This window comes from Mercenaria mercenaria, chromosome 3, assembly GCF_021730395.1.
Source record: "Mercenaria mercenaria strain notata chromosome 3, MADL_Memer_1, whole genome shotgun sequence".
NCBI lineage: Eukaryota > Metazoa > Mollusca > Bivalvia > Venerida > Veneridae > Mercenaria > Mercenaria mercenaria.
The window spans coordinates 10,629,907-10,652,251 of record NC_069363.1 but is presented as its reverse complement, the minus strand read 5'-3'; the positions used below and the strand labels follow the sequence as shown (position 1 = coordinate 10,652,251).

Genomic DNA, 22,345 nt, shown 5'->3' with positions numbered 1-22,345 from the left:
TGTAGTGGAAAGGTTGTTTTTATACATAGAAATATAAACTGTGTAATTTAAGACCTCAAGAGAGAGAGAGAGAATTGACCAAGTATTGTTATAGGAATAGCACATGGGAAACATGTACAAACATTATGTACAAGTTTGTACAGCTTTCAGTGTTTACATATGTCAGAAACAAAAATAATGTCTGAAATTTCTGGCGATATTGTTATATGATATTTGAATATTTACATGTGACAGAACTGTTAACACTGCCAGATTGTAGAGGGGTAATGGGGGCAGGGACATATGTTTTCGGACCTGGCAATGCAGTGAGCACCTGTGTTTGACGAGTTCTATTTTGCTGTCTTGCAGAAATCAGATTTATAAACTTTGAGAACATTTCATTTCAATGTTTAAGCTAATATTAAAGTGATTTTAGTATAAACTGTTCTCATAAGTAATGTTTTTAAAAATCTGTTTGTAGGCCAAAATTGTTGAAGCATTGCTTGGCTATGAAGTTGTTCAGGTGTCTTGTGGTGCATCACATGTCTTGGCAGTAACCAATGAAAATGAAGTATTTGCCTGGGGAAGAGGTGATAATGGTAAGTAGGTGTATCACATGTTTTGTAAATAAGCAGTTAAAATGAAGGGTTGTTGTTGGAAGCTGAAAATGGTAAGGGATACATTTTTTTGCGTTTTCTGAATTTATAGGTGTAGTGTAGTGTAGGTTATTTGACTAAATCAGATAAATGTTTTGGTTTTTTTTCAAATGTTTTCTTCAGAATTAAAAAGATTGATAATGTTAGAAGGAAGTGTGTACTATCTTCTTACATTGTTCATTAAAAGAGTGAGAGAATTGTGTTATACAGCAAATCATGATTGAAAAAACAAGTCCTTTCAGTAATGATGCAGCTAGCAAAAGTAAAGTAAACAAAATGTCAGAACAACATTTTGCCTAACTGAATATTAAATAATAGTAATAAATAAGGGGTCATCATTTTACATATTGATTTACATGAAGGTTTTAAGAACTACATTTATTCTAGAGTTGAGAGCAATTATATTATCTGTAATATTACTCTTTCAGGGCGCCTTGGCTTGGGTTCACAAGATTCGCATACAACACCACAGGCAGTGCAGTTTCCTGAGGGTGTAAGCCCATGCTCAGTGAATTGTGGAGTAGATTGTTCTATGGTTATCACCCTTGATAACAAACTCTTCTGTTGTGGCAATAATAGGTACGTGTCTTAAACCAGATTTAATTAGGTGGATTAGCTTATTAGCTCACCTGTCATGAAGTGACAAGGTGAGCTATTGTGACCACTTGATGTCCGTCGTGCGTCGTCAGTCGTGCGTCATCTGTCAACAATTTCTAAAAAAATCTTCTTCTTGAAAACCACTGGGCAGAATTACACCAAACTTCACAGGAATGATCCTTGGGTGGGCCCCTTTCAAAACTATTCAAAGAATTGAATTCCATGCAGAACTCTGGTTGCCATGGCAACCGAAAGGAAAAACTTTAAAAATCTTCTTGTCCAAAACCACAGGGCCTAGGGCTTTGATATATGGTATGTAGCATCATCTAATGGTCCTCTACCAAGATTGTTCAAATTATCCCCCTAGGGTCAAATATGGCCCCGCCCCGGGGTTCACATGGTTTATATAGACTTATATAGGGAAAACTTTGAAAATCTTCTTGTACAAAACCACATGACTTAGGGCTTTGAAATTTGGTATGTAGCATCATCTAGTGGTCCTCTACCAAGATTGTTCAAATTATCCCCCTAGGGTCAAATATGGCCTCGCCCCAGGGGTCCCAAGTTTTACATAGACTTATATAGGAAAAAAGTTTAAAAATCTTCTTGTCTGAAACCACAACACTTAGACCTTTGATATTTGGTTTGTAGCATTGTCTTATGGTCCTCAGCCAAAACTGTTCAAATTGTACCCCTTGGGTGAAAAGAGGCCCTGTCCTGGGGGTCCCAAGTTTTATATAGACTTATATAGGAAAAAGCGTTAAGAATCTTCTTGTCTGAAACCATACGACCTAGGCTTTTGATATTTGGTATGTTGCATTGTCTAGTAGTCCTCTACCAAAAGGGTTGAAATTATGCCCCTGGGATTAAAAGAGGCCCCGCCCTGGGGTCACTTAGTTATTATGTGAGTTATATAGGAAAAATACTTAAAAAATCATCTGATCCTATTTCCAAGACTGTTTAATTATAATTACCTGATAACCCCAAGTAATATGATGTCACTTGACTGTGACCTTGACCTACTGACCTACTTTCTTGTTTTTTAAGATACAGCCTTGAAATTTTGATGACATACACAGTTTTGCACACAAATCGTAAAACTGAATTTCATTGAACATGAATGTGACCTACTGACTTTCTTAATATTTTATCATCAGTTTGACATTTGAAACATGTAGCTCATATGAGCGATCCAGGGTCATCATGACCCTCTTGTTTTGAACAATATAAATCTCACTCCTGTTGATAGACAATGTTCTCCCTAGAGTTTCCAGTGGTTTCATTGACTCTAGCAAAGTTAGTCTTACATTTCCGCATGTAGGAAGACTTTTGTGATGTTAATTATATCATAAGGAAGTACATTTCGAAAGTAAGTTCATAACTCCACCACCTCCAGCTTTATATTCTCAACCCTCAAAAATTAATGTATTTAAAACCTTAGTGTTCTTATAAATGACAGTTTTGTTAGGTAAATGATTTAGTTGCATGTTTTGATATTTTCACCCAGCCTAAAAATTTGTATTTAAAATTACTATCATAACTTAATGATTTAAAGCTTTTTGATATAGATATGCTCTTCAAACTTTGATGATACTTTTAAAATTTGTCTTACAGAGTTAGTTTATTTCAGATACAATAAATGCTGTCTAGATGAAATTAACCAAGAAGGGCAGACAATCAGATTAGTTGAAGAAGTTCGGCAGTTTACAAGAGTTACCTCCCCTCCAATAGGAAACTCTTTAGTAAAAACGGTCTCCATGGGAACCTCACACTCAGCTATTGTTACAGGTAACAACTCTGATCCACATTTTGGTTCTGATCTAGTCATGCTTTTCATTTTACTTTGACTGAAGTGAATGTTAAAGCACTGATTTGTTTACTTGAGCACCTGGGTTCTTCTCAGCAAATTATGTGATCCCTGTCTGTTTTCTTATACTTTCATGTTTTGATCTCTAAAAATACTGCAAAGGTTAAGCATTTTTCTCATCCAAGTGCCACCTCGAATGATCAGTTGAAAACGTATTTGTACGTTGAACAATAAACTATTCTACTCGACTTGCTTGGGCAGTATATTCAGATGTATCCTAAAATTGGAACAATACAGAGAAGATTAGCATGGACTATGCACAAGAGTGATGCACAGATGCATAATGCAAACATTTATTCAGCTCTCAAGATTTGAACCTATAATCTCTTAGGGAGGAGTACGTATTCTTCAAAGGATGTTCCATTTAAAGGAACATGTCACCATAACTTAGATCAAAAGTAACATTGAAGTGAATTAGTGGGTTCAAAACTATTTATTTTGGGGTGGGGGAGGGTGCTAACATCATGCCAGCACAATGACAGGTCATAGGCAACTGCCCAGCTTTTGGTGGTGGAGGAAGACCCCGGTGCCCCTGTGGGCATGATTTCATCACAAGTAGGAGCTTGGATAGAATAACCAGCCTTAACCACTTAGCCAAAGTTGCCTCCTGTAATTATTGTAGTCTATGTGGTAAAATACTGTGTACCCATACTGTGTTAATCACTCAATTAAAATATTGATGAAACATAAGGAACGGAGGTTAACTTCATATATTCATAGATTTTTAACTTTTATTATATAAAGTTATTCTAAATAAATTAATTTTGGTTTACCAGAGGGGCTCTCATTGCACAAAATACCACATGATAATGCACCATTTTCACTTTTTGTTTTTGGAATTATAATGTTTCACAACTACTCAAATATAGCCTGTTTAATTGGCATTTGAGAACTCAGATACTTATACCCTATTTATCACATATTTGACGTCGCAGGAGTGCAAGAAAGCCATTATATAAAAATGATAATACACTTAGTGTAATAAAGCTTTGATGCTGACGTCGTTTATAGTATAGGAGACATTGGTTAAATTGACTTGTTTATTTAGTAAAAGAAAGTAGATATTTTTTATGTTTCAACAGGAAAGGCTAACATGACTTATTTTTGTGATAAAAAGAATATGACATTTGTGACTTTCCACATTGAATCTATTAAACTTGTTGAATAAAATTTATAAAATGATCGGCAGAGCCTCACATTTTATCATTTTATTCAGCTTCTTTAATAAATTCAGTATGAAAAGACACTCATGTAATATCCTCTATATAATAATTTTATTATAAAACAGTGATGGACTGTGAAGCTGTGCAGTATGATATGGTTTGGTCCTGGAAAACATAAATAGTCATATTTTTCCCATTGTTGATTGTCACCTCCACCTCGTCTCTTTCCATGGCCTACTACGAATATCAGTAACCATGATCCTCAGAAGTTGCACAGTACAGGAAATAAGCTGAATGTAGTAACATAAACGTTATAAAATAGCCTATGTCTGGACTGGCTTTAGTGTATTTATTGTAAAATTTGTGACCCCAAAACTGATAAGTGAACCACAGTCTTGTCGTAACCAAGCAAGCTACGTACTTTAAATAATCATGATCATGAGAGATTTAATTTACAGCATCAAATGTTTTTTTCTGCAAGAGAATTCTTAACATACCTTTGGTGGATTTTGGAACTTCGTCTCAAAAAATACTTGCACAGTCAGTTGAATATACAGGAAATTTTACTTATCGAAGCCAAACTTTAACTTGCCAATATAAGCAGGGTAGTGGAATTTTAAACCCCTGACCTTGGCTACTAACTTTGTCAGTATATCATTTCATGTGGTGCATATCACATCATTCGCATCATACTGTATAACTGAAAATTCCATTATTTTATAGAATAAAATTGATTTTTGACTTTCAGTGCTATCTGTTTCAAAAAGATATTCAGTCGTGTCCATCGAGAAGCATTCTTCTTTAAGGTTTTAGCACAGAGATTTCAGTTAGTGGGAGATGTTAGAAAACATATAAATCTAAGCATTAGGCCTGTCTCTTACTGCTGTATTATAATTTTCATCTATATGCAAAGAACTAAAAACTAAATTTATTCATTCTCTGTTTGTATTTCAACAGTGGATGGAGAACTGTATACATGTGGTGCTAATCAGTTTGGCCAGTTAGGCTATCAGACAGACTTCAACAGTAAACAAGCGGGACAGGTTCTGACTTTAAAGGACCATAAAATAGGCATGGTAGCTTGTGGGGACACTTTTACTACTGCTGTCTCTCAAGGTAAGTATCAATATTGTGAATACCAAAAATAAACGATTGTGAATGTACAAACATTTCTTTTAACACAGCTGATCTTTTGGTTTGTTGGTTGGTTAGTAATTATTTTCTTAAAACAAAAATTGAATGATAAGAAACTGAATGGCTTTCATTCTCATTGTGCAAAGAATTTCTATGCAGTTCTTTAACAAAATGAACTGCAATTTCTGAGACAAAAAAGTCTTACAATAAGTTTATAGCATATGCCTGGGTGCTTAACACATTTACCAAACAGATGTTAGAACAAAAATATTGTATGCCATTATTCAAAGGGAAAAAAATGTATGTGTAGGGTATTAAAAATCAGTTTGATTCAGTTCTTATTTATGTTTATAATCATGGCTTACTGTTGGAACTTTTACTTGCTAAAGATTCTGAGCTTTTACCTTAAATGAAGCATGAAAGACTCATTTTTCTGGCTTACCCTTTGACAGATGCTGAAGTGTTTTCTTTTGGCAAGAGTGCAAGAGGTCGACTGGGAAGGTCAGATCCTGAGACGATGACACCAAAACGTATCAACATCATCAGTGATGAAATATTCACTGTCGTATCAATATCATGTAGTCATGGTACCACACTGCTTGCAACTAGACGTAAGTCTTGTTTTTCTTGCGGGCATAGTTAGCGTAATAGACAATGCACATCAGAACGAACCTAAAGTGATGGGATAGATCCCTTGACAAAGCAGATATCCTCTGACAATTTTACAGAAGACAGCCTATCTCAAATCAATCTTCCTCCACTCTGATTTAAGTGGGGAAGTTGTGATTGACTTGTTGAGAACCAGTCAGTACTGAAAAAGATCTCTGGCTAGATTTGATTGTTGAGAACCAGTCAGTACTGAAAAAGATCTCTGGCTAGATTTGATTGTTGAGAACCAGTCAGTACTGAAAAAGATCTCTGGCTAGATTTGATTGTTGAGAACCAGTCAGTACTGAAAAAGATCTCTGGCTAGATTTGATTAGGTTAACTGATGCTGTTACATAATTTAAATTCTAGATAGTGTGATATTAGGAAATCTTTTATTTTTTCAATCACAGTGACATACAAATTCAAAACTCTCAAGAAGCATTTTCGCCAAGTACAAGGACTGAGCATGATTTTTATTATATCTGTATATAAATAAATAGCAAGATACAATTGTTTCAACAATAGTTTCATGCTTAGCCCATGTTAAACAACTATGAAATGCAAAGTCTTAATGTGAATAAGTCTGTTGTCTATCACATTGTAAAATAAAAGTCTCAGGAAAATTACCGAATTTACATTAGTGTTGAAAAGTGATGTCAAACATTTGCCAAACCAGCAAACAAGTTTTATCATTAATTTTTTCATGATAAACTTTAAAAAAGGATATTGTTTAACTCACAGAAATATATAATACTTTTTGTATTTTTTAAAGTGCTTAGATATTACTAAACTTTTCAATTTCTTCCACAGCTGTGCAAGGAATGTTGGACTGATGGTTTCAAGTTTTTCAAGTTTCTTGATAGTTACAGAGTAGCCAGTGAGTGTCCCAATGTATAGCTAATTGGGCCAGCTAGCCCAACATACAACAACAAACTGTGTTGCTAAAACTGCATGTACACCTACAAGCAATAAAGTACCAAGCAGCTACACAGTGGATCACTGTCTTAAGGAAATTGGTATAAGGCAGAAGGAACTGGCTCTCAAGGGTTATAGTACTGAATAATAATGCCAGGTTGTAAGACTTTGATAGTTTTTACATTGTTTTGTTTTCAGACAAACCAACATTCAGTACTGCATACTATTTTCATCAGAATTTTTACAAATGTATGCCATGCCTTACAGAATCATTGGTAGAGTGCATCTGGTTTGCTTTGTGTAAGTAATGAAAGTGGTGAAATACGCAAAACAGATAAAATATTTCTCTTTAATAACATTTTGTGTTTTTAGCATATAAAGTAAATTTTTGCATGTGAGACAGGATTTCCTGGATTTTTTCCGGTGCTGGAGCAACTTAGGTTACATCCTAGATGTAAGATCACTCTCCTGTAATATGCATAAATTCATAAGCTACTATAATAAAATGATGCTGAAAAGAAAAGCGCTCAGTTTATTTTGTTTATTCTGTTATTTGAAGAATTTGGTACACAAGTAAAAGAATCTATCACTAGTTGTAGGTGTAGCTAGAAATATCTGGCTGTCAGGTAACTAACTGCTTCTGTGGTAACTGTACAGAACCTTGTTACCACCTGAACCGTTACCACTGAGCCAGATATCTCTATCAACCAATGAAATATTCTTATAGTGTATCATACACAAATTACAATGGAAATAGATCTGCCTTTACTTAGTTTCCGAGCCAGATATCTGTATCTACACCTTCAAGCAATGGAAGATTCTCATAGTGTATTGTATACAAATAAGAATGGAAATAGATCTGCCTTTACTTAGTTTCCATTATTTTTGTTGAAATTGCCAAGTGTCTTTCAGCTTTGATTAATGTAAATAATGCCACTTAATTTAAGTAACTCAGTGACATTTTTTTTGGGGGGGGGGAGGGGGGGGATGGGGTTGGTGAGGAGCAAAAAATGAAGTCTGCACAGAGTTTGATAATGCCCCCTCACACATATGAACTAGTTTTATTTAAAAACTGCTATTTCATGCCAAAAGCGAAGAGTCCTGTGCTTCCACATGGCATCAGGCTTGCATTGTCAGGTATACACTTCATACCAAACACTCTGTGTAATTAATGAAATTTAGATTTTCCACCTCACCTGCATACAATTGCCTATAAAGAATTGAAATGTTTGCATTTCTGACATGTAGAGATGAAGTATCTTGATACCACATCATTTTCTGCTAATTTGCATTACAGTCTATGTTAATAAAGAATTTAGTCAATACTTGAAAAGAAAATTCATAGCAGGGGAGATATATAACTATATCATTTATCAAATATTTTTATTTTCACGAGAAAAGCTTCTATTCTCTTCAACTTGTTAGTAGTATTAAAAGTGTTGTTTGAATTATCTCCCTTGCATTGAAAAATTGGAAGTGTGACAATGTTTCTTGATGATTAATCAGCACAAAAATGATTATTTATATATCATTTATGAGCCAATTTAGTCAATACAGCTAATTTAGGGATTCCAGTCGATGTAATAACTTTGGTATTTCAAGAAAACCCCAAGACTGGTCAATTTTACATAATATTTATATTTAATTAAAAATTATTTTAAATAAGAATGGCAGTTTTGTCAAATAATGGTTAAATGGCACTATATTTAGCTTATTTGGGACAGTATTGTGACGTTTTTTATTTTTCAGAACTTAATGTTGATTTTATTGATGATCATGTTTTGTACAATTTATTCATGAATTGTAAACTCCCATGATTAAACAGCTTGTCCATTCTTTTTACTAAGCACATTAGCATTTCGTGTCCTTACATTTCCTTATGTCGTGTTTTTCTTTTGTTCAAGTTATTAACTTATGTCAAAGAATGAATTATTCCTTGTGAAAAAATACTGTTTAGCTTGACTATACGAATATGAAGAGCTTTCCTTCTCAACCTGGCTTGGGCGTCGGCTTCCTTACATGTCAGCACCTTGGTTAAAGTTTTGATACACTTTCTCTTTATCTCTGTAATTACTTAATGGATTTGTTTCAAACTTAAAGTAGTTATTCCAAATTATCACCAACATCATCTGGCACAAGGGTCATAACTCTTGCATCACGAATTATCCCCCTTTTTACTTCATTAATGAATTTTAGGTTAAAGTTTTAGTGCACTTTCACTCGATCTCAGTTATTACTAAATGGATTGGTTCAAACTTAAAATAATTGTGCCACATCATCACCCACATCATATGATACAATGTCAATAAACTTTGGTATCAATTTTTCTTGAATTATGCCCCCTGCTTACTTAGAATTTAAGGTTAAAAGTTTTGATCCACTCTGTCTCAGTTATTACTAAATTGATTTGATTCAAACTTAAAGTAGTTGTTCCACATCACCACCCACATCATATGACACATGGGCTATGACTTTGGCACCAATATTTTATGAATTATGCCCCCTTTTACTTAGAATTTCAGTTTAATTTTGTTGGCTTTTTCACCATATCTCTGTTGTTACTGAATAAATTTGATTTAAACTTAAAATGGTTGTTACACATTGTCATATACATCATATGGCAAAAGGTCCGTATTGCTGGCACCAATATGTTTTCAGTTATGCCCTCTTTTTACTTAGAGTTTTAGGTTAAAGTTGTGATGAGTTTTTGCTACATCTCAGTTATCACTAAATAGATTTGATTCAAATTTAAAATAAGATAGTTATTCCACATTATTAGTCACATGATATGAAACATCATGCATTACTCTTGCAGAAATTGTCCATGAATTATGTCCCTTTTATACCTATGATTTTATATACTTTATCTCTATCTCTGTTAATACTTAGTACATTTGACACGGACTTATCTTTATCTAGGTTATTGCTTAATACTTTTGACACAGACTTAAGCTATTGTCTCATATCTTCATCCACATTGGAGTCATTTAACACTCCTGTGACAGCTCCAGCTTCCTCAGATGTGCCCAATTTCACTATCCAGCATTGAAATAGTCAAGCGTGCTGTCTCCAATAACAGCTCTTGTTTTTGTCACTTCCAGACACACTGTAAAATCAACACTGAAAAGGATTTGGTTTGTTTGTAGCAAAAAAATTGCCCATTATAACATTTTTACTAAAACTTGTGAGAAGACGATCCAGTATCTCTCCGGATCAAAAATTCATTATTTTGTAGTTTGGTAAGTCTATTTTATATTTTCGAGAATCTTATCCTTAAAGTCAGTCATTTGCAGATAAAACTTGACAAGTTTCCACAGGCAGCAATGTTGAGTTAAAATTTAGTGTCCTGAAATCAATATTCAACTGATCAACATCATATAAAAGACTGAATGGTCAGACTGAAAATGACATGTGATTAAGTGCTATGTTCTTATAATTTTGCACTACACTTGCCTCAGAATTCTCCAAATTACATTTTTAATTATCTCAGTGCACTGGCATATTCATGTGGTACATGTATTGTCTATTTTAGTGTATCTTGTTTCCATAATTGTCAACCTTTTGAGGTAATAGATGTTAATTCATGATGAGCAATACCTACCTGCATTGTATACTGGCTAATTAACCATGTTAATTAGGTAACAGACAGTATTGGCCAGACAAATGAAAAAAACAAATTACTGTAAAAATTCTTATGAGTGCAGCTTATTCCTAGCACATATTTAATGCGTTCAATGAATATTCATAGCTTAATTACATCATTGGTAAGTTAGTAAGCAGTATTCATGTTCTGTTTTTATATTAGGGTGTAATAGCTCACACCTGTCTGGTTATGTTATATCATGTCATGATATTTGTACAACATTTATGACTGCAAATAATGTTAGTGTAAGTAGATATATATGTAAATCCAAGTTCAAATCAAAAACAGAAGATATTGTTATAGTGATATTGTTTGAACTTGAATATAAAAGTTTAAATGGTGTAGATCTGTAAATCAGACTGGTTTTAAAGTGCATATTTAAATGAAGAAGGCAACAAATGTATTTGATATACCTTAGAACATTGTTACTGAGGCACATCGAGATCGCCACCCACTTTGAATTATGTTGTTCTTTAAATAAAAATTATGTAATATATATTTACTGTTATGATATATATTTATATTATTTCCTTCAATCAAAACAGCATCTGCTTGTATATGTGTTTAAAAAAAATCAAATTAATACAGTATTAGAACTGTTAAAAGGCTTTAAAAGTGTGTATTATGGAGGTCCCTTATACTGTTTATAAGATTTCAGGGTCTATTTAATAATCAAAGTTTAAGAATTCATTGAAATGAGACCTTGAAAATTGTTGATTTGCCTAGGGTGAAAACCACAAATGTTTCAGATACAAAATTATCGTTACATCATTGTATAACATAAACCTTTCTGTTCTTGTTGCAGTTGATTTAAGACTTAAATATTTGACTGGCATTAATGTGAAGCTATTTTAACCTTTAGCCTGCTTGGCAGCAAGTGATTCTGCCTTGGCGCCCAGTGCAGACCAAATTCAACTTTATCATCTTCATAATCATGAACTTGTTATTCAGTTGTGAACACCCCTTTGAATAATAAATGGTACTGCCCAAATAGAATGATGGACCAGTTCATTTTAGAAATTTAGCAGGGTAAAGATTAATTTACAAGGATTATTTATCATGTGGAGATGTATACAAAATACATGTATATTCAGCGGTCATTTTCCTTTTGAATTTTACAATGTTTTTTGTTCCTAATGCGTAAATTTTAATAGCATGAAATAATTTAAATCAAATTTTAATCTGTACCTTTTGGACAGATTCAGTGTTGCTTGACACACATATACATATACTGCAGTAAAATAGTTTATCTTTGAATCACATTAGTTAAATTGTTACATGCCATTATGCAGCTTGTACTAGATGGTACTGGTTTTAACTTATTTTGCGAAGTTTGTTACAAAAATGATAAATTGTTATTTAGATTGCACTATGATCATATACAACATGTATTGCTCTGATTTTAAATGTTTTGTGTACACAGTTTTTACAACACGTCCGTCCATAATACTTTTATATTTTTATGTATGAAACAATTTTGTTTTTTAAACATTTGGAGCATTTTGGTCTTAAAGCATAATAAAAAAAGAACAGATTGAATTACTAGTATTGTTTCTTGTGCGCCCCCCCCCCCCCCATGCACTTTTTTACCTTGTGACACACCTAGCTCAAAAAGTATTTAATATAGATTCATGAAATCTTGCATGAGTCTTAATCATGATATGAACTTGTGCACCTCCTATTTTTCATCTGGCTCCCCCCCAATTTTCAGAATTATGGCCCCTGAAATAGTCAAAAATGCACATTTTCACCTTGTGACATGCCTAGCTCAAAAAGTATTTGATATAGATTGATGAAACCTTGCATGATTCTTAATCATGATTTGAACTTGCGCACCTCCTATTTTTCATCTGGCTCCGCCCCCTATTTTCAGAGTTATGGCCCCTGATATAGTCAAAAATGCACATTTTCACCTTGTGACACACCTAGCTCAAAAAGTATTTGATATAGATTCATGAAAACTTGCATGAGTCTTAATCATGATATGAACTTGCACACCTATTTTTCATTTGGCTCCCCCCCCCCTATTTTCAGAGTTATGGCCTCTGAAATAGTCAAAAATGCACATTTTCACCTTGTGACATGCCTAGCTCAAAAAGTATTTGATATAGATTCATGAAACTTGCATGATTCTTAATCATGATATGAACTTGCACACCTATTTTTCATTGGGTCTGCCCCCTATTTTTAGAGTTATGGCCCCTGAAATAGTAAAAAATGTACATTTTGACCTTGTGACGCACCTAGCTCAAAAGTATTTAATATAAATGGTTGAAAACTTGCATAAGTCTTTATCATGATATATACCTCTAATTTTGTGGCTTGCTCCACCCCTTATTTTTTAAGTTATGGCCCCTGAAATAGTAAAAAAATGCACTTTTTCACCTAATTATGTGCCTAGCTCAAAAAGTATTAGATGCAAATTCAGGAAACCTTGCTGGAGTCTATCGTGATGTGACCTTGCACACTTGGCATTCTTCTTGAGAATCTTAGCTCTTATTACAGAGATACAGAGTTGTGGTCCTTGAAATAGCCAAAATAGTGGATTTTTTGTTTATGATGCTCATAGCTCAAAAAGTATAGGGCCTAGAATAATGAATCCTTTTCATAAAATGTTTGTTGAGGCTATACCCCATTAAGACTGCAAACATTTGAATTATTGCCCCTTATTTGTGACAAAAGTACCGGGGGGGGGGCACACCCTGTGTCCTACAGACACATTCTAGTTATTACACATTCTATAATAATAAAACAAAACATCCAAAAAGGAATGTGATTATTTGCAATTATATGCACAAGGAAAGGGGGTATATTGTTTTGTTCATATTAGTATGTCCATTCGCCTGTCCGTCTGTCAGTAGACCACTTTGGTTTGTAGTTAATAAGAGGAAAGTGCAACAGCCAACAGTAGTCAAACATCATAGGATAATGGCCTATGTTCAGTGTAGATTACCATTCTTGTTTGAGGGGTTAGTAGATCAAGGTCACAGTGACCTTAGACTGAAAAACAGTTTCCATTTAGTAACTTACTAACTGGAGAAGACTCGGGCGTGCAGTGGTCAATTTGCAGAGAATGATTGCCTGTGGTATATATATGATCATAATAATTTTGGAGGTCAAAGGTCAAAACTGAAACCTATGTCTGCTCAGTAACACAAGAAGGTTTGAGACTACGGTGGTCAAATTTAATAAAATGCTTGCCTGTAGTCAGAACTGACTCCTATTGCCTTGTAGGTCAGTAGATCAAAGGCCAAGGTTACAGTGACCTTGAAACTGAAAACTATTTCCACTAAAAAACTGAAGAAGGCTTAAAACTTAAAGTAAAAAACTATGGATGGTTGTCAGTTGTCAGTAGATGACCTTTATCGTTTTAAGAGTTAGTAGGTCAAAGGTCAAGGCAAATGTGAACTACAGTTCTCAAACTTCATAGTATGACTGCCTTTGGTCAGTAGATGGTCCTATCAGTTTAGAGATCGGAAGGTTAAAGGTCAAGGTCACAGTTCCCAATCATTACGTAGTAAAGGCCTGGTCTCATGGCGGTCAAATTTGATAGAATGATTTCTTGTGGTCACTTGGTCGTTGTTGTTTCAGAGGTCAGTAGGTCAAAATTTAAGGTCAGAGATTAAATGTTTACTAGTTATTGACCAATAGCTATAGATGGTCAGTAGATGATCCCAGTTACTATTATGCCAAAAGTCAAAATCCTAGCATACTTTTAATATAATGAAAATTACACACTGTTACCTCCGACAAGGCATCTTACGGGCATAATGTGTATTACAAACAGCTGTTGTTTAAGGGAACTCCCAACTTAATTAGGACAAAGAAGAATTATAATTTAGATAATCTATAAAATATTTGTGAAGGCATTTTTGAAATGTGCAAGATGGGGGCTCGAGGAGTCGAGGTTACAAAAGCTGCAAAAGATTTAAGGTTACTGCTTTTATACCAGTATTTTCCTGGCCTCGTATGGACACGGTATAAATAACTGACATAATTTGTAGTCTGAACATGTCCTTTTCCTATGTATGTTGCCACATTTTGAAAAGTAGACCGGATGCAATTAAACTAAATTGCCATTTAGCTCCAAAATTAAATTCCACGCGTGACATTTTTTTGCACAAAAACACCATTTATCACATTTTAGGCAAAAAAAAAAAATACCTATTGTTGAGAGGTATGTAAAAAAGATGTATTTGAGCCGCGCCATGGGAAAACCAACATAGTGCGTTTGCGACCAGCATGGATCCAGACCAGCCTGCGCATCCGCGAAAACGCACTATGTTGATTTTCTCATGACGCGGCTCATTTGTAGTGGCCAGGGGTCCTTCCGAAGAATTTTATTCATTTTACGTTTTTTGAGGATAATGCAAGATATGCAAGAAACTCCAGTTCCAGAAACTTGAAACTTCCTCTGGTTCTTTTTATATTCAAGGTGTAAGACGCCCTGCACGGGACCTCCATTATTAGTCACCTGCGAAAGAACACGTCATCCAGACACTCGCAGGATTTGTGCTTGTGAACTCGGTGCACTGACCACTGAGCTATAGAGGGCTCTAAGCTGCAGGATACAGAAGCTTCTTTTGGTTCATACATGTGACTCTTAGCTGATATAATGACATTTGAACTTGCGCCCGCTTGACCAGTGCGTCGGCACTAAACTCTTTAATCCGTCGAACGTTATGTTTAGTTGACAAACTGCACTCTAAAATGAACTGACCGCAATGTCAGGGTGACAGTTTCGTACAAAGTGTGTGTTAATTACTATATTGTCATAGTAATGTGTTACATAACGGTATAAAATGCATACCAATGAAAGTGAACTGATCATAATGTCTGACTGCCCTGATATATAGGTAAGTACCAGTAACAGATGGATCTCTGACACATTGCTAAGTCAGCTTACCAATATTGGTACAAGTATATGAAAGGAGATGCAATAACAGTGTCCTAGAACTCCGCATAAACATTTTATGTTCCTGAAATTTAAGGCTTTTATTAGTTTAGATAATTTGCAAAACTGATAGTGTCGGCTAGTTGTTGTAGTCCTGTTGTATTGGATCAAACTTGGAAGTGTCTTTCGATGAAATTTAGTGCACCGCCTATTAACATCACGAAGTCTTGAACTTTTTTCAACTGTTTTTGTCGTAATTTTGCCACTGAAATTGCTAAACAATGTAAATACCACCAGTTTCTATGCAAATACACACATTTGATAGGCATATGTCGAAAGTTTGATAAGGGAAGTGGTGAAAATGTTCCTTGGCGGTGTAAGTTTTTGTACTTGGCGGATGTTGGAGGGCGATACTTCCTTGCTTTACAAAATAATGCTCCTGTTGTCACCGCCGATTGTGTTGTCTGTTACAACAGTCCTTTCGCATCGTAATATTTCATGGATGACCTACCAATTTATCAATTCGGTTCCATATTTGACCATTGCAACAAAAAATACAAATAATTTCAGCATTGTGCTGCAACTGCTTACGCACTGTACTCGATAACCTTTCGATAGATTGTAAAAATACGGCCAATCAGTACCCTTAATCCAGTAATTGATATATTTACATTTCAAAACCAGTGATTAACCGATTGAGAAAAAATAGGGCAATTTTATGCTTGTGCTGATAATACACCTTTCACTATAGATAATAATCTGTAATTAGATGTATCTTTCAGCGATTACAATCTAATATTTACGTTTGATCTACATGATAGTTTAACTAGCCTAAATAATAAATTGTTTCTCTAATGCAGTAATGGCAAATACCGTCTGATTTAGGTGGCAATAATAAACAAGATTTAAATACTTAAATAGACAAATTACTCAAATTGACTACATAAATTGATAGATTAGACAGTGCAACGGGTGCACCGGGTAAATTCTTTTATTCGGTTTTACTTAATCTCCATTTTTTTCTGTAATTTCCATTTCATTTCGGTTTTTTCTGTCGGTAAATCAAGGTTTAAACTATCAGTAGTTTCCACGGCGGAAATATCAATGGAACTTCATTGACATGCATGCACGTGCAACTCTGGGCGTTTGAAGATATTGACTTCAATCACGGTAACTTTAAAAAAATCGCAAACAAGGAAAAAATAATTTAATTCTTTTTTTTTTAATTGGGCGCTTTATAATTTGACTAAGAGAGATATTATGGTATACTTTTGAAAAATAAAGGCCTTTGCTTGACTATAATGTTTTCACAATGGAGTAAAGTGGACCTGTTTAAGCCCTCTACAGACGGTAGGTTTTTGTTGTACAACACTAATTATCTCAAAGATGTACAATTTTGAAATTGTACATTTTTCACATACAGACAGTATTCCATTCCCATATAAATCACAGAGATTTACCTAGTAAACATAGTGCACCAGGTACTGAAAAGAATGTAACCATTAATAATAAAAAATAATATTCATTTTTTATGTCCCATGAATTTGATTACGCATGACACAAATGAGCCACGCCATGAGAAAACCAACATAGTGGCTTTGCGACCAGCAGCATGGATGCAGACCAGCCTGTGCATCCGCGCAGTCTGGCCAGGATCAATGATGTTTGCTTTCAAAGTCTATTGCAATTAGAGAAACCGTTAGCGAACATCATGGACCAGACTGCGCGGATGCTGGTCGGAAACGCACTATGTTGGTTTTCTCATGGCGCGGCTCAAATCATTTAACTTTTCAGTGTCATCCTTTTTCCATTATGCATTAGAAGCCATTTTATATTCAGATTTGTGTTTATTTTTTGGGCAGTTGTTTCTGGAATTTCATTCACTTGCCTCTTATCAACTAATTATTTACCAATTTGTTGCTTGTCAACGTGGGTGGTACGTAAGGCAAAACTTACGAAATAGAACATGTCCTAATCTGTAAGTCAAGACTTAAGATTTACGAAATCAAGGAATAGCATCATACACAGGATAATATTTGGCTGTAAATCTTGAATTTAATTGGTGTTGTACAACAAAAACCTACCGTCTGTAGAGGGCTTTAATCTGTATTATACACTTCTTGTAAATCTTCAGCTTTTTATAGTAACTGACTTATTCTTGTTTCTCTAAAGATATAAATATCATGACTGCGACTTAAGATGTTTTGAACTTGGGGTTGGGTGGGGGCGAATGAACTTGACCTTCTTTCTGTGGCTTACAGGACCTTGACTGTATTTGTTTAAATCACACACATGTTATTGTACATAAGCTCAAATAGGCGCGTCAAAGGGTACTGGTTTTACGTTGAATGACTTTTTTCAACAGCACAGGTAACTAGCACTCATAAGAAATTCAACTGCATGTACCTGACCACTTCTCCACGCGAAACAGGGGAGATTTTAAACGGTCCAGGTCACGGGTAACATTTTCTTGGCAATAGGACCGGATACTTGCCGAAACCTGAAACCTCATATATATTATACCGTCATTTGCGGAATCAAAGATTAGCCACAAAACAGTCTGTGCCATTCTTCATAATACACGAGGTACGTAAAACGTGAAAAATGCACGGTTTAAACAGCAAAGACGATCTTTTATGACGACCAATGATTGTGTATTTCAGCCATCAACGACCTCTTGACTGGTGATCAAAGAACAAGGTGATCAAACAGACCGATGATTTATTTGTTTTTAATAGCAATTTTGACAAATCTTTATTGTTTATAGCTACGAGTGCGTTAGAATGCACCACCGCCGACGCAAAATCAACATGGTCACTGTCCTCTCCTTTTGGAAGGCTGTAAATTTATAATTGATATCATGTCAAAAGTCAGTGTCGCGTTCACTGAACAAGCCCCTTATGTCAAAATAATAAATCAAAAACTGCGAAAGAAACTCCTAGAGATCAATGTACTATCAGACACTATTCTTACTGTAAAAGTTGATGAAGTCATCTAATTTCATACGTAGAACAATTTCTTATTAAGGTTGTACTAGTCAAAGGAACTTTATTGTTTTAAGTTTAGTTAAACAACTCGTGTTCCAATAAAAAGAGACTCAAAGAGAATTGAAAACTTTGACACGGACTACTTATGTTTTAAAGACTTTTTTCAAATAAGGGTAGAAGTCTAAACTATATGGGTTATATTGACACAGGTGATCAAGAGATGAAAAAATTCTTATATTTCATAATTAGATAAATTTGCGATAACTTCAGTATATGATTTATGTACTTTATGATGTCGTGATATTTGGGATGATGGTGCCATCATGTGAAAGTAGATATAAGATATGTTTAAAGGAGACACAAAGTACAAAGATCCTATTACTTTTTTATTATTTGTACTTTGGTGGGGTGGGACGTGTTTCAGTTAAGGCCAGTACAGACAATGGAACTTAGCTGTACACCGCCAGTTAAAAAAGATGAAACGTCACAATATTTCTCCATCTGCACATCATTAACATGAGATGTAGAACAAATTTTATCTGTTCTTTTTCAAAAATAAAATATTTTTGCACATTTAGAAAATCATCCGCCAATTTTACAAAGGGGACCAACCCTGACCTCTACCACAACCACAAACACTTCTTTTGCCTAGCTATATTTATTGCAAAATTCTAAGTTCTGTAATGAACAGACATGAAATTTTAATAATGTATTCTTTACTTTTTAATCGTCACAGAATCAAAGTGGGAGAGTGTTCGCTAACAGGGACTTGCTTTTTGTTCGATATTTATTTGGGCGACATCCGAAAATGAACATATCTTTATAAAATTCTTAAGTAATGTCTTGAAACTGTGAGGAACTACTTTTACATTATATGAAAACACAAACGCCTAAATACAGTGTCAGAAAATTAAGAAAAATAGATAAATAAATAAAAACTTAGCTGAACCCGCCAAAATAATTTGCTAACATTTATAAAGCAACTGAATGAATAATGACGGTTTATTTTTATTCAGACAGAAAACTCACAAAAGATTGCATATATGACTTTCTAGTTTTTTTTTAGGAAAGCGTAAATGCATGCATCTTTTGTCTGACAAATATGTTAATTTTTAAAAACTCGTAAAATTCACTGATATTTAGAAGTCGACATACATGTTATTGTAATTGAAAAAAAAAACTTTTGTTATCCATACTTTTATGTATTCTCTTACGAAATCAACAGAAAAATTATGAGACAAAATGGATGACATTGCACTGATGACCAAAGTCAAACGTTACATTATTTTTTATCCTATATTAGGAAAGAAAAAAGTTTCAATGCAAACATACTGAAAATCTTAAGTATCTTCATCATCACGAATGACGTTTAGGAAAAATGACTGACACCAAAGCCAAAAAAAAATGAGGCTTGAACAGAAAGTGCCAAGTGGCACATCATTCTGAAAGAACAATTTTTCATAGACTATGACAGCAGAGTAACAAGCATGGCTGACCACTTTAAATTTTTACTAAAACGAACGTGCTTTTTTTATCTCTTTACTTTAAACTGTTTTGACAAGGCTTTATACAAGGCTACCTACTATTTGAAACGCATTTATTTTGTCGCAAAAACTTTGTGGGATTTTCGAAAAGTTTCTGGCGAGGCGACATTATTGTCTCCTTTTGAGTATGATATTCAAACAAGATTTTTACCAAAATTTGAAAGTACACCTTTTTTTTTTTACTTTCCTGTTGAAATTATTATATTTGCTTTTGTTTTTATTCTCGTTTGAATGTTTGGATATAAATCAATAAAAATATGACACTTGTCTCCAGACTCTTTGAACATCCCTCGTATGTTTCGTGAACATGCTTTTTAGATAACTTAAACGAGTTCATGTTAATGCAAAATGGGGACATATCTGCTTAAAGTGTCATCGTGACTTTGAATACAAACGTCTTTTGATAAAAAGTATACTTTCACATAAACAAAACAAAAAATAATGTTGTGTCATGTCAAACACGTTATTTCTGGAATATTAATTTCAAATGTTGTGCTTCGGCATCTTTTAATACTTCATTTGATCTAATCTAAAAATGTACTTTGGGTTGTTATTTGTGTGTGTGTGTTTTTTTTTTCGTGGTAACTGGAAGTTTTATTATAAAGTTTGACAATATACATGATGTTATTTAAAAGGTGGCAAGTACTTTTTATGAATTAATTGAATAGACAAGATAAGAAAGTTGGACCATGTTTTAAATTTTGTCAGTTTTACTTGTCGCAACAGTTGTGTGTCATTACTTTTAAGGACCTGAACTTATTTTCGATCTTGCTGCTGTTATCATTCTTGCCATTCCTTGCATTACCATATCATCATCATCAGCAGCATCATCATCAGCGTCATCATCATCATCAGCAGCAGCAGCAGCAAAAACATACACTTTATTAATTCTATAATTATTATTGTTATTATTGTTATTATTGTTTGGAGTGACGACCGCAGGAGACAGTTCGGGTCGTAGTTTAAAGTCTTTATTCAAACATAAGAGTGCAGTAACCGATATAGGTACACCAGATCCTTTTAAGTTGTTAATTAATATTAAATTTTCTATCATTTGACAATGTAATTATTAGTACGAACTTCCACCAATATTTACTTTCACTTTCCTTAATGACAATTTGAAAAAGATAAATCCTACTTAGATGGTGAACAAAAACTTGTTGACCTTATACTGTATCACCTGTAGTAAGCAATGTTTACTTTCACTAGATTTCTGCTAGGTCACTTCTGTTTTCCTTATTTAAAAAAGGCTTACAATCCGCCTTAACAAACTTATGTCCACGCAAACACAATTTTGATTCGTTTGTACTTAGTTCTTTTGTCAACATGTTATTTTTCAACCTGTAAATTAGTTTGTTTTTCATTTATAGATTTGTAAACTATACGTATGTACAAATATGTTTATTTCATTGTGGTTTGGGATTACGACAACCACAAAATGCTTGACCAGTACACCATAAGTGTGTGGTCATCTAATGATGACGCTTTTATGGTATGATCTGTCCAGTACAAACGAGTTACGAGGGACAATAAGTTACCAAGATGTACTAATGATCACAAACTATGCGCAATGCACTTGGCAAGAAGTGCATGTTTTATGAATCATCGTGTGTTTTTGTTTTGCAAACAATGTTAAATAATATCTTGTTTACAATCATTGACGAAAAGTAGTCTAAAGTGTGCAAATATCGGCAATACGCATACTGTAATCTACCGACGATCTTTGTATAAAAAGAAACAACTTTGGGGGGGGGGGGGGGGGGGGGAATTGAAGTATGGATTATTTCTCTGCGATACTACAAGGAAAATGTCTCCGCGTCATGACCCATCACGTTAAGAGTAACCCCCAGCCCCACCCCGCAGAGATTATATGCCTCTTACGGACACCTGTTTGAAGCAGAGACGACAGCTACCCCTGAACTGAGCCTGGAGTGGTAGGACATCAGTTTTGGGTGCGGGGGGTCGTAGGTTCGCTCCCAGGCCGCGTCATACCCAAGACATGAAAAATGGTACATGTACCAGTAGATACAGTCCTTAGCTTTGAACATCTGATAGTAAGGTTTTATATTTTCATTCAATGAACTGTAATTCTGTAAAACGCCATCTGTTTGGTGTCTGGGCTGTATTTCGGCAGCAGGAGAAGTTAACCATATATTAACATCAGGACAAATGTAAGGTCTGTGACCATTCTTTATTGAAAGGGAATCAGGTTTCTGGAGGAGTGCCAAGATTAATGATATCTGGAGGAGAGTTGTAGAACTTGTCATATTTGACATTGAATAACTTTGTATAATCTTATTTATTAAATAGGTGATTTT

General features: G+C 34.4%; 1 protein-coding gene and 1 non-coding gene across 3 annotated transcripts in view; both read left to right on the top strand.

Moving 5' to 3' along the window:
- Positions 1-12,141, top strand: part of LOC123525466 (serine/threonine-protein kinase Nek8-like) — a 29,208-nt gene extending 17,067 nt beyond the window's left edge. For both annotated transcript variants that reach the window (XM_045304528.2, XM_045304529.2), the window contains exons 11-16: positions 461-578; positions 1,064-1,214; positions 2,863-3,020; positions 5,220-5,378; positions 5,849-6,007; positions 6,855-12,141. In XM_045304528.2, coding sequence (XP_045160463.1) covers positions 461-578; positions 1,064-1,214; positions 2,863-3,020; positions 5,220-5,378; positions 5,849-6,007; positions 6,855-6,877 — 768 coding nt within the window. In that variant the 3' untranslated portion in view covers positions 6,878-12,141. The remainder of the gene's footprint in view (positions 1-460; positions 579-1,063; positions 1,215-2,862; positions 3,021-5,219; positions 5,379-5,848; positions 6,008-6,854) is intronic.
- Positions 3,296-3,397, top strand: LOC123525970 (U6 spliceosomal RNA). The gene has a single exon (XR_006681509.1). It is a non-coding gene; the product is annotated as a U6 spliceosomal RNA (small nuclear RNA).
- Positions 12,142-22,345: the final 10,204 nt, after the last annotated feature.